General features: G+C 32.0%; 1 protein-coding gene across 9 annotated transcripts in view; it reads left to right on the top strand.

Annotated features, from left to right (window-relative positions):
- Clasp2 (cytoplasmic linker associated protein 2) overlaps positions 1-13,799 on the top strand; it is a 190,960-nt gene that overhangs the window by 64,483 nt on the left and 112,678 nt on the right. For 7 of the 9 annotated variants that reach the window (XM_071619732.1, XM_071619729.1, XM_034636296.2 and 4 more), the window contains one exon: positions 1,941-2,087. In XM_071619732.1, coding sequence (XP_071475833.1) covers positions 1,941-2,087 — 147 coding nt within the window. Of the gene's footprint in view, positions 1-1,940; positions 2,088-10,352; positions 12,565-13,799 lie in introns of those variants that run through there. The other 2 variants (XM_071619738.1, XM_071619736.1) reach the window with 1 other exon arrangement.

The following is a 13,799-nucleotide window of genomic DNA, read 5'->3' as shown; positions in this document are numbered from 1 at the left end:
TAAGTGTTTTCATGATACAGGTAATATATTAATCTGGACAATGATTATGCTAACATGTTTATTTTATGAAAATTCATTGAACTGCAAACTCCAGATCTGTATACTTGACTCTATTTTAATTAAAAAGCTAAAAATTAATCTCTCAGTAGTTTGGGGAATATTCAGAGTTAATTTTTTAAAAATGGTAGGGACATTTACTCTTCAATTCTTGTGTGTGTACAGGAACAGAACACTGTTTCCATGGGAACTTCTGTCTACTGTGTGTTTCAGTGCCTAACTTTCTGTAAATTTTTGTGTCTACTCTTTCTTAGCTGCATTTTTAAAATAATGGTGGCAGAAAATTTTATTTGAAATTGTTATTGATGTTCTTAACAGAACAATCTATGTAAAGCACAGGTTTTAAATCCATTACTTTATCTAAACTGATTTCCTAATTGTTTTATACTAAAACAGTTATTTTTTAACTAGAATATACTCTTTTTTTCTATAAATTGTGTTATTTAAGAAAAACACTGAAATGAAATGTGGCTTTATGTTAGGGTGTCTTTGATTCTTTTGTCCCCCCCCACCCCAATAAATAAGTTTTAAAACTTGTTTGAGATATTTTCTTTAAAATGTATTTAATAGTTGTACAGATAATACCCCTTCATCTGGATGATTTCATTCTGGGTGGTTGGGTGTCTTACAGGTAAGGAGAACAGGTTGAAAGGAAGGAGATTCTGGCATATTGATCTGAAGCTTGTGGTGAAGCTGCTTTTCTGCCTCGCCCATCTTGTTTGTCATAGTTGGTTTGTGCAGGGTCCTAGAGAAAACCGTTTCCTCAGTAGAGTAAAACTGAATATATCTTGTGATTTTTTTTGTTGTTGTTGTTTGTTCCTTTGGGGGTGGAGGAGGTGGTCTTGAGCTGTTTCATTTGTATATAAGAAGATGATACTAGTGTGGTCATTATATTCTCAAAGGAGCCTTGTAGAATATTAGAGAATCATTTATGAAAACAAATTGTTCAGTTTGGTTTCTGTGGCCTATACAAACAGCAAATTGTGAGATTATGGAGTTAATTATGTGCAGTAATGAGCTGTTATAGCCCATGTTTTACTGATGCAATCATAAGCACCTCAGCACAATGAATATTGCATAAAACCATATTTTTCTATTTATGTAAATTCATATGTGAATTAAGTAAAAGAAAACTTAGACACATAAACTATTAGTATTAATTGCCTTTAAAATTTTGAATATAATAAAGATTGCAGATGCGTAGAGAATTTTTTTAGATGCATGGAGAATTTTTACCTTTCATCTGGCAGTAGCAGCCATAAGATGATGTCACCTTGTAGCTGATTGGCTGTTACAGCACCTAGGGCAGGGAAGAGAAAGAAAAATGCCGGCACAAACCTCAGTGGTGGTTCTGTGGTTGTTTCTATCTATTTTTGATAGAATCCTTGATTAGTATCAAATTTACGGTATTTGGCCATGTGAACTATTGGGAGCATCCTAGGGTGAGGGAAATTAAGAGCTTTCAGAGGAATGAGGCGACTGATTTGCAAGAGGATCTGTGATTGTAAGTTGCAGAATCTGGGTATAAGGAATAAGGCAGGGCGTGCTGGAAGATGCACTATGGGAGGAGCTGGCAGAAAATGATTGTATGAGTAGCAAAAAAATGAAAAATGCTTCTTAATGCTCTTAGAGTTAATGCTTGTCTTTTGCCTTAATTCATACAGGTAGGAAAATTTATAATACTGCATTTGATTTTAAATTTTAGTGTTTTTTTCATATGTGTTAACCAGTATATTCATGCTTATTCAGAAGACCTTGGTTTTGTATTATATATCTTATCAAAGTTATGATTTTATATATGGCATTATTTGATTTTTGAGACTTATGAAAAATGGAACAAAGCTAAATTTCCTTAAAATACATTTTTCTAATGCTTTGTGTAGATAAAAGCTTTGATGATGAGGAATCAGTGGATGGAAATAGGCCATCATCAGCTGCTTCAGCCTTCAAGGTTCCTGCACCTAAAACATCCGGTAATCCTGTCAACAGTGCAAGGAAGCCTGGTTCAGCAGGTGGCCCTAAGGTTGGAGGTAATGTAAATCCATTTCGAATCTGATGTGCATGCTCCATGCCCTTGATATGGCCCCACATAGTTAGAACTTCGGAGGAATATGTTTATTCATGACTGCAGCACTATTGCAGATTTGGGGAATCCGTTGCAACACACATAATATGCTACCTTTTTGAAATGTTAAAATATTGTATATTGTTATTTCCTATAAGAACATGTGAATTAGTGTTTTCTTGATGGTATTTATTTTCTAGATGCCATTTTTAGAAGGAAAGATTCTAGGAACGTGTGTGTGTGTGTGTGTGTGTGTGTGTGTGTGTGTGTTAAAGGAGAGAGGTTTTTTTAGAATTTGGCTATTAATTTTACTATACTATAGCTGTTTTATCTATAAAATGCTGCATTATGTAATGAATTTACACATTTGTCTAAGTAGTAAGTCTTAAATACCTCAATATTTAAAAAGTGGTTGAAGATACTGATTACTGAATCATTTGTCACAATAGGAAATGGGTGGTGGTCAAGTAAAATTTTCTCAAAAAATGACTTATGGATTAGATAATAATAAATAGGAATAAAGCAGGTTTTATGAATTGTACAGCACATAGTATGTTCATTGAACATATTCATTGAACTGTTCATAGAACTGTTCTTAGCATGTTGCCTTTCTTTAAAATTTTAAATGGTATTTTTCATATGCTAATTAGAAAGCCTAGTACCTTTCAGATGTTAGTTTCTGCTGGATTATTCTTATGAAATGAATATATAAGAATAGGATAAATATTAACACTAAAGGAACACTAATCTATTATTTTAAAAAATAAATGTGTTTCAATTATATCTTGGGAAAACAGGTACATCCTTATTTATAGTACCTGATGGGAAAAACATGGTCTTGAGGATTTTTATGTTTTTTCTTTTTGTTTATAGTACTTTGATTAAAAAGAAAAGAAAAAATAAAAGCTGTATGTTTTGACCAGGTTCTATACGAGTCATCCTTCTTTAATCTTTCAGTACAACCCAATATTTTTTTGTAAGTCATATGGTATTCTAATTATAGAGAAACTATCATAGTATTTCATTTTAACTGTCTTTAACTCCCTGGTGTGTAATGTAACTAGCTAGAAAGATGGTATAGTATGTGTATATGTATGTGAATGTATGTGTGTGTGTGTGCATATATATATATATATATATATATATATGCAAATAAATGACCTGTGAAATTAAAATGTCTTACCTGTTTCTCAGAATATTTTGAGTAACTTAACACCTTTAAATTTTAATTATTTTGTTTTGCAGTTATAGAATTGTGTTCTTATCTAAACATTACTTATGATATCCTTACAAGGTATTTTGTATTAGGCATTATTACCTATCTCTAGTAAAAAAAATACATGGCATTCAGTGGTTTCTTCCTTTTGTAACAAATGGCTGTCTTCACTCATTACAAGGGAAATATGTTTTTCTTGATTTTGAATTATGGAATTTTACTTATGATATAATTTGTGAAACTTGTCTTATTTCACTTATAATAGGTAAATATATAAAATACATGGTGATAGTAGTTAACATTTTTGAGAATCTGGACTAGTGGTTTATAATTAGTTTTGTTTTTTCATGGCTTAATATCTTAGGTGAAAATTGATATAATAGTTTAACTCCCACACAGGTCTCTAAATTCTGGTACTAATCAAATGAATATAATTCAATTTTTAATAATGAGTTTCTGAATGTCCCCTGTTCTGTAAACTGTAGTTCTACCAGATATAAAAATGTTAGTAGTTTTCTTATTTGTTGTCACTAATCACTCACAGATTTACCATCCATCTAGGCAGTGGCCCTTTCAGTAATAATAAATGAAAAATTTTTGTTCATTTTCTCCTTTTTCTTCTTATGCTGCCTCCTCTTTTTTGGCAGTTGGAGATTCATTCTTGTTTCTTTGTTTGACACAGCTCATTTAGGTCCTCTGCCCATTTTTCTATCCAAGAAAAGAGCTACTAGCCAGAGGATATTGATGTTGTTTCTGTAATTAATGCCATTCTTGGCTGTCTTACTTTGAAATTTCAACTTTAGATTTTCTGGTATTGGCATAGACTTATTGATTTTTAAATTAGTTGTAAGAAGTTTTCTTACAGTTGCAGAATCTTTGAATTAGACTAGAACTTGGGTGTCTGGTCTTTCATAAAAATCATGATAGATATGTTCTGGATTAAAATTCAGCATACAACCACCGCTGTACCAATACATACAGACATAATCAGCTGGAAATTATGTTGTACTTTCTTCCATGTACTTCATAATTGCTTTTCCAGTTATTTTTACATATACAAATAAATATTTGGGAGAACAAAGTTAACATTATTCATTATATCATTTTCAGTACTTTTTTTTTCTATTTTCTATTTTACCCTAAACATTTTCTCATTCTCTTAATTATTGAAAATTATTCATTGCTACATCACATCTAGGTTGTCTTCAGTCTTTTCTGCTTTTATTAACTGTGCTATTATTCTTTTATGTATCATCTCAATCATTTACTTGGTATAAGTTTCTAAAGTTTGTGATCAGAAGATGCAGGAATTTTTAGAATTTGGAAAAGTATTTTCCAGAAAGGTTATAAACCCATTTCAGTTCTGGATAATTTCTTTTTTATGTTACATTAAAATCTGCCTCCTTGGAATTCATGGAATTATTTGTTAACATGATACTTTTGAATACTTGAAGGTTGCTTTCTCTCTTTATATGAGTTATCTGTTTTCTGGTTACAGCCCTACTGAGTTTGACACATCTTCTTTGGTGAAATTACCAAATAAAAGTAAAATGAGCTTCTTTAAAATCCTGACTAAACCTATTTTTGAAGTTTTAGAATTTAATATACATATCATAATAAAAGAGATATGTGCTATTTTAAGCAAAGCACCCTAAATAAAGCTAGTAATACCTATGTATAATCTGTAGTATGTGTCAGTTTGCTTTGTCCTTTGGCCTTGGTGTGCTGTTCTATTCTAGGCATACTGTAATTCTGTAGCCTGTAAGCCAAAGAGAATTGAAATAAAGATTGTGGTAGAGCCAAACCAATATATCATTGCTTAAAAAAACCCATATTATGTGAACATCAAAAGTATTACCATTATGTTTAACTAATTAAAATGGCATAAAACAAATTATCTTTAATAATCCATTTCCTGAATAGCATTTGTTAACTTCATAGTAGGAATTTAGATGAACATATTTTCCTTTCTTTGCTCAATGGTTTGGATTACAATTGCTTAAAATACCTGATTATTTAAAATACTTACATTTCTCTTGTGTTTTAGTTAACAGTTTTTAAAAAAATGAGTGTTCTTTTATATACATTGTCTTATTTAAGGGGTTAGATATTTTATTATCCTAATGAGCAAACTGAAATTTGGAGAAGTAACTTCCTGGGAGTCACCCATCTAATAAGTGGGTAAAGCACAAGAATCATTTTGCTATATGGCTGCCATACTTATCTCTGTTGGTAAATAGGAATCTTCTAGGTCCTTTACCTCTGAGATTATAATCTGTAGAAATTATTAAAATCCCTATGTGGTCATTTTAAGGCTTAGCTAGTATGTATGGTTCCCAGAAAAATAGAATATTTGGAAATATTTAACAAATAATTTTTACATTGTAAGTAGAAATGCTTATTTTCTTGTTGAAATTGCCTTCTAAATGCTGTATCTCTATTTCTCTACAAGTTATTTTGACTTAATTTTCAAAAATGGCAGTATGTCATTTTTTATAATTAATATGAGATTTTTAGGTTAGTCACTTGTCATTTGGGCTTATACATATCTCAATCCTTGAGAAAAGTTAAACAGATTATCAGTTCTCAAAGTTCTCTTACTCTCTCATTCATTCATTCATGTGAACAGACTGCTTTCTTTCCATTGTTCCCATCTAATGTTAAAAGACTACATGGAAATATTCTTATAATTAGATAATTACTGCCATTTCAAATACAGTAGTACTTATCTTTAGGATATTTTATATTTGTTCCACTTCATTTATGTCTCACTTGAGATTTTATTAAGAATATTTTATTAAGAATAATTTTCTACAAATTATTATTTTCCCATCATGCAAACAACAAATTACTTTTTCTTTCTTTCTTTCTTTGTTTTTTCTTTTGGTACCAGGGGTTGAACCAGGGGTATTTATTCGCTGAGCCACATCCCCATTTCTTTTATATTTTATTTAAGAGACAGGGTCTTGCTGAGTTGCTGAGGCTGGTTCTGAACTGGTGATCCTCCTGCCTCCACCTCCAAAGCTGCTGGGATTACACATGTGTGCTGCTCTGCTTTTTCTTTTGAACAAATAAACATAACAAGAATCATATGCACTTAATAAATCTGAAGAATTTTTTTGTTGAATCCTGGAATCCAAATTTTTTTTTTGACTAGTAAACCTATTTTTTGGTTTTGAGCTTTATTTAAAATCAAATAACATTTCTGTTTGTATATTTTAGTTTTTTTCTTCCTCTTCCTTTTTTTTTTTTACTGACAGGAAAAGATCCTAAACTCAGATTTTAACCCTGAGGGGTCCTTAAAGATGATCTGACTCATATCCACAGGCTAAGCCTCAGAACATTGAATGCTGGGGATGAGATGGGAACTTAGTGCTTGGCCCACTGTCAGAGGCTTCCTTTTGGATCATTTCTAAGTCATTTCCTAGTTAATAGTGCATATAATACATGTTATTTTATCCCATGTAGATTTAGAGTTTGACCACTCACCATTCTGTCATTAATTACTGTGAATCCTCAATCATTTACTATCCATCATAAGGTGCCCTGATGCTGTTGTCTATCTTAACTTTTGTTTTAAGATTAATTCGACTTGAGTATGTAATGGATAAATTAGTGTAAGTTGTCTGCTTTCTTACTACATATAAGAATATTTGTTGTCTTTGCTGTTGATATTTTATTTGACCCTGCTTTTGTGTTACCTCCTCTGCAAAATCTAAAATGGCAAAGACATTTTTTGTACAAAGTTTATTTTTTGAGGCATTCAGAATGTTGATAAGAGAGGAAATTATATAAGCAAACAATTTTTATTGACATTAAAAAGTCAAATTTCTCACAGGAAAACTATTGTCTCTATATACAGCTTTATGTAGACTTTAATGTGTGCAAGGTTCTATGTTGTGCACTGAGAAGGCCATATAGAATGTGCAGTTCAAGGTTTTAAACTTGTAATTGCGGTACTTGCTCATTTGTCCACTATTGTTAGCATTTTGGTCCTGTACTTTTTGACTAAAATCTAGGTGTTAGAAAACTGTAAAGCCTTATATAGGAATATAGATTGATCCAGATTTTTGCCTCAGAAAAGATTTGACAGATAATTCATAAAGATCTCACACATGATGAATTTTTCTTTATATTTGATACATATAATTTTTGGTCCTTATAATTAATAATATAATTTAAATGTAATAATATAATTTTTAATACTGTAACTTAATTTTTTTGATCTATGTAGTTTACTCTGAATCAAGTATAAAGAAAAACTACATGGATCAAAAAAATTAAGTTGTAGTATTACTTGATCCAGAGATCAAGTATAAAGTATCAAGTAAAAGCTTGTAATAATAGCTACAATCTTAGGCTTATATTTATCACATACATTCTAACATAATTGATAAACCTTTTTTTAATGGTCATATTGTAAATTTTAAAAATTTCCCATTAACTTATCATTTGTCTGTTTAAAAACCGTTTCTTACTAATGAAAAGAATTGAGAGACCTAATTTGATTTTAAATATAAAAGCCGTGCTTATTATTAAACAATACATTTAAAAGAATCTTTTAATAATAGCTTGCCTCTCTAATCTCATCAACCTGAGACAAACAATGTTGATTTGACAAACAATTTTGATATGTATGTTTCTATGTCATATCACTCCATGTTCATTTATGTAGGTACTCAGATTTCATCCCCCCCATTAAATGTTTAGTAAATATCTTGCAGCATGATTTTCCCCCTCTCAGAATATCCATTAAGAAGAAAAATTATTTTCCTCTATTTCTCAGAGCCTCCAGTTGTTTTAGTCTGTTTTCTGTTACTGTAACAGAATACCTGAGACTGGATAAATTACAGAGAATAGAGATTTATTTCTTATAGTTCTGAAGTCTGGGAGGTCCAACATCAAGGTGCTGACATCTAATGAGGGCCTTTCTAGGTCTCAGCTGATGAGAGTGCCCAGATCTCTCTCTTATAAAACTCCTATAATAGGAGCCACTTCCTCATGACTCATTTAAATAATTACCTCTCAAATGAGGTATCAACATGAATTTGGGAATATGTTTCTAATACATGAACTTTTATGGAACACATTCAAACCATAGCAACTATATTCTACATTATTGTTGTACCGTGACTTAATAAATTATGTCCCTCTTAATGTCATTCAAGTTGCCTGCAACTTTTTTTTTAATATTTATTTTTTAGTTTTATGTGGACACAATATCTTTATTTTATTTTTATGTGATGTTGAGGAACGAACCCAGAGCCCTGCACATGCCAGGCGAGCGCGCTACCTCTTGAGCCACATCCCCAGCCCATGTCTGCAACTTTTTGCCATTACAAACAATGCAAATTTCCATATATTTTGACATTCTGGTGCTTCTATTCTGTGGAAGATTCATCTGTGGAAGATTCATCTAAAGTTACTTCATCAAAAGGAGCTCTTTATGTTTTTAATTTAAATAAAGACATTATTTTATCTTCTCTAGCATTGAATATAAAGCCTCATTAATTCCTGTTTTTTAATTTAAAAAATTTTTAAATATACATATATATATGTATATTTTAGTTGTTGATGGACCCTTATTTAATTTATTTATTTATATGTAGTGCTGAGAATCAAACCCAGTGCCTCACACATGCTAGGAAAATGCTCTACCACTGAACTACAACCCCAACCCTAATTATTGCTGTTTTTTTTTATTATTTTTATTATTGGTTGTTCAAAACATTACATAGTTCTTGACATATCATATTTCATACATTTGGTTCAAGTGGGTTATGAACTCCCATTTTTACCCCGTATACAGATATACACATCCACTGTTTTACATGTTACCGTACTAGTGTCTGTTGTATTCTGTTGCCTTTCCTATCCTCTACTATCCCCCCTCCCCTCCCCTCCCCTCCCCTCCCCTCCCATCTTCTCTCTCTACCCCATCTACTGTAATTATTGCTGTTTTGACAGATTAAAAAGCGGTATTTCTTTTAATATGCATTTTTCTATCCACCTATCCATTTGACCATTAGCTAGTGAATGTTAACTAAAACTTTTCGAGTCCTTCTACTTTTGTGATCTCTGGGAAATGTTAGTGAACAAAAATAATGTTTCTGCTCTCCTGGATTTGGTTTTCTAGTGAAGTTCAGTATATTTAAATCCATTAGTAAGAATTAACATATTTTCTGTGAAATACAAGGTAGAATTTTTTAAAGTATTAGGCCTTTTCTTTTCTTTTTTTTTTAAAGAGAGAGGAAGGTGGGGGGGGGAGAGAGAGAGTGAGAGAGAGAGAGAGAATTTTCATATTTATTTTTTAGTTATCGGCGGACACAACATCTTTGTTTGTATGTGGTGCTGAGGATCGAACCCGGGCCGCACTCATGCCAGGCAAGCGTGCTACCCCTTGAGCCACATCCCCAGCCCCAGGCCTTTTATTTTCTATTTAAAGTTGCAAGCATTTCCTTAGTCTCTCCTCTGTATATCATGTTTTTTTTTAAAGTTGTTGATGGACCTTTATTTTATTCATTTACTTATATGCAGTGCTGAGATTCAAACTCAGTGTCTCACACATGTCAGACAAGTGCTCTACCACTGAGCCACAACCCCAGACCTGTATGCCATGTTTTCGTGTCATATTTCTATTTTTATTGTCATGGTAGGTAAAATAGCTATCCTTTTTTTTTTTAAAGTTTTAGATAGACATAATATCTTTAATTTATTTTTATGTGGTGCTGAGGATAGAACTTAGTGCCTCATGTGTGCAAGGCAAGCACTGTCCCATTGAGCTACAACCCCAGCCCCTATCCTTTTATTTTTGACTTCCAAATTTTCTGTCTTGAATAAGAAGGACTACTGTCCGGTTCCAAAAGTACAAAACATCATTTATTCTAAAGCATTATTTTACATTTAATTTGTTTTGTCTTATATAATTTATATAAAATTGTAGTATAACTATTTATATTTATTTCTTCTTTATTCATGACCAATTAAGTCTGTGCAATTAAATAAAACATCCTTTACTCCATGGAAATACTACCCTAATATATTTTGGGCTGTTTTTGGAATTTCTATCCTTTTTTTCTTGATGTAATTGTATCTATTTTAGCTTTATGGTGAATAGTTTCCCACACTTTTTTTTTTTAAGTCGTAGTTGGACACAATACCCTTATTTTATTTATTTTTGTGTGATGCTGAGGATCAAACCCAACGCCCTGCACGTGCTAGGTGAGCGTTCCACCGCACAACCCCAGCCCTCCCATACTTTTTATTGTGAAGAATTTTGAGCCTACAACAAACTTGATATACAGTGAACACTAATCACCTATATTTATAACAAGTGATATCCCGTATCTAAATTCTTTCTATAGAGATATATTCTCACCCATATTAAATATTTTTTTTTCAGACACAAGAAGATTCTGTAATATTATCTATAAAACAATCCCCTAACCAGCTTTTGTCTCCGTGACACTGATATTTTGAAGTCTGAAGTCAATTGTCTTTTAGGTTGTCCCTCATTTGGATTTGTCTGATTTTCTTTGTGACATTACTTAGCTTTTCCATAGTCCTTTTATTTTCTGTAAATTTATTTTTAAACTATATGCTCACCTCCCTTTCAGCACTTCATTTCTTTTTTTAAAAAAATATTTGTTTTTTAGGTTTAGGTGGACACAATATCTTATATCTATGTAGTGCTGAGGATCGAACCCAGTGCCTCATGCATGCTAGGCGAGCACTCTCCCACTGAGCCACAACAGCACCTCAGCACGTGTCATTTATATATTCAAATTTCCCCAAATGTTCTTTAAGAATATCTTTATAGCTTTTCTTATTCCAACCAGATTATATCAATTCTCTCTTGGGTAGTTGGTGCTTTAGTATTTATTTCTTTCATTCCAGACTTTAACCAGTTGCCCTTTGGTATCTTCTATATCTTATCAGAGTTTTTGACATTCTAATTAATCTGTTCTTTCATATGTATAATTGCTGCTTAATTATATTGATTCATGTTGGAATATTGTGTTACAGTTTCTACTCTACTAAGTTGTTGGGTTTTTAAAAATTAACTAATTTATTTATTTAGGTATATATGACAGCAAAATGCATTTTGATTTATTGTACACAATTGCAGCACAACTTTACATTTCTGTGGTTGTACATGATGTAGTGTCATACCAAATGTGCATTCATACACATACTTAGGGTAATGGTGTCCATCTCATTCTACCATCATTCCTGCCCACATGCACCTTCCTTACCCTCCCTTCCCTTTGCCCAAAGTACCTCCATTTTTCACATGCTGGGATTTTGTTTTAAGCAGATACTTTTATCAGCATAAAAGATTTTCATTCTTATTTTGTTTACTTATTGTAGTCTATTATAGACATGAGATTATGTATTCTTTTTCTGATAACACATTGGATTTTCCTGGGCTACAAGTAACAGGTGATTGATTCTGTGGGGCCAGGAAGAAAAGTTTGTTGTTTCTCAGTTTAAGAATGCCCTCTTCTGTTGGTTTATAGAAATGCAACTTTTTTACTAACTCTGTGGGTCTTTTTACTGATTCTGGGATTGTCTTGTTTCAGACATTGCTTATCTTTTATTTATTTCTTTATCTACCAAAGTTCAAAAGTATACTCTCTCCTTCTGAGTGTGCTACTTAGTAACTCTGGTCCTGGGGGAAGTTGATGTTTATGTTATGCAACAACCAGGATCTTCTTTTCTATGACGCTTCCTCTGATTTCTTTTCTCCAGGACTGCTCTGTAGTTGACATTGCTGGTCTTGGATGTTAGTGTTTCCTCCATTTACTTGTAAATTGAAGTTTGAAGTGTTATAAGCATGGGCTATAGATTGTTTCATTGGTCCTTTTTTCTTTGATCTCCATTTTAGTGCTCTAAATGTTTTACTAAAATATATTATCTCCCCCCACCCAATTTTTTACTTTTGTTTTCATTTGGTTAGTTTATTCATAGATACCTTAAAGTATTAGTTACTATTGAACCTAAGTATTTTTCCAATTTAAAGTTTGTAATTTTGTTGCCACTGCTTAGAAATAAAATTGATTTTTTTTAAAGAGAGAGTGAGAGAGGGGGGGAGAGAGAGAGAGAGAATTTTTTTAATATTAATTTTCCAGTTATTGGCGGACACAACATCTTTTTTTTTTTTGTATGTGATGCTGAGGATTGACATGTGGTGCTGAGGATCGAACCCGGGCCGCATGCATGCCACGTGAGCGCACTACCGCTTGAGCCACATCCCCAGCCCAAAAAATAAAATTGATTTTTATGTATTAATTTTATATTCAGCCACTTTTGACTTTAATTTCTCATGACTTTCCTATCTATTATTTTGGGACTTTTTAAATTGACAAGTTAAAAAATCATCTGTTTTAAAGTGTACAATATATGATTTAAATTTTTAGTTAACCTGTTAGCTACAAAGACTGATTTGATTATGGAGATGGAATTGAGAGTACTTTAGTTTTCATTGGGCTTTTTAATATCTAGAAATTTTAAAATATTAAATTTATTATTGAACTATTCTGTAGCAAGCATGAATTAGTTCCTCTTTTATTAATCTAATTGCTATTACTTTTTAAAAAAAAATATTTATTTTTTAGTTGTAGATTCAGTTAGGAAAGAGAAAATAACACCAGTTATTTTTACAGAGTATTTAATAAAGGTTGAGCCCTTATGCAAAAATGCTTGGACCAGAATTTTTTTTTATATTTTGTATTTTGTGTATTTTGGAATATTTGAATATACATAAGAATATGGGGGTTGAGACCTATGTCCAAACATAAAATTCATTTATGTTTTATATACACCTTATACTCAAAGTCTGAAGGTAATTTTATACAATATTTTAAATGCTTTTGTTCATGCAACAGAATTTAATGGTGTAGAATTTTTACTTGTGGCATCATGTTAGTAAAAAGTTTCAGATTTTAGAACATTCAGATTTCAAGATTTCAGGTTAGGGACACTCGGCCTATATAAAGAATTGTTAAATGGCTATCGATGACTTAAAAATGTGAAAAGAAAACACTAAAATATGAAGATAGCAATTACATGAAGCAGATACCATGCTCAGGACTGGAGGAACAAAATGAGGATGTTAGAATTATTAAAATGTAGAGGCTTAAAGCCAGGTATGGTGACATGCACTGTAGTTCTAGCAATTGGGACTTGAAGTATTTTGACACAAGATCACTTGAGAACAGGAGTTCAAGACCAGTTCGGTGACACCCCATCTCAAAAACTTAGGGACTTAGAGGAGGGACTCTCTGGTGATCTGGAACTCACGTGTCTAAGGAGCAGGTACTGTCTTTGATGGCTGCAGTGAGCTGATTTATTGAATGCCACCTATACTTCAGATCTCTGCCAGAGTAACTAGAGTTTTACTGACAAGAACAGGAAGTATTCAGAAGGGAGCAGATTCCTTCTTCTTTCAGCTTCCAGTCT

Source organism: Marmota flaviventris, chromosome 1 (assembly GCF_047511675.1).
Source record: "Marmota flaviventris isolate mMarFla1 chromosome 1, mMarFla1.hap1, whole genome shotgun sequence".
NCBI classification, from domain to species: Eukaryota; Metazoa; Chordata; class Mammalia; order Rodentia; family Sciuridae; genus Marmota; species Marmota flaviventris.
This window is presented reverse-complemented; position numbering and strand designations above follow the sequence as displayed.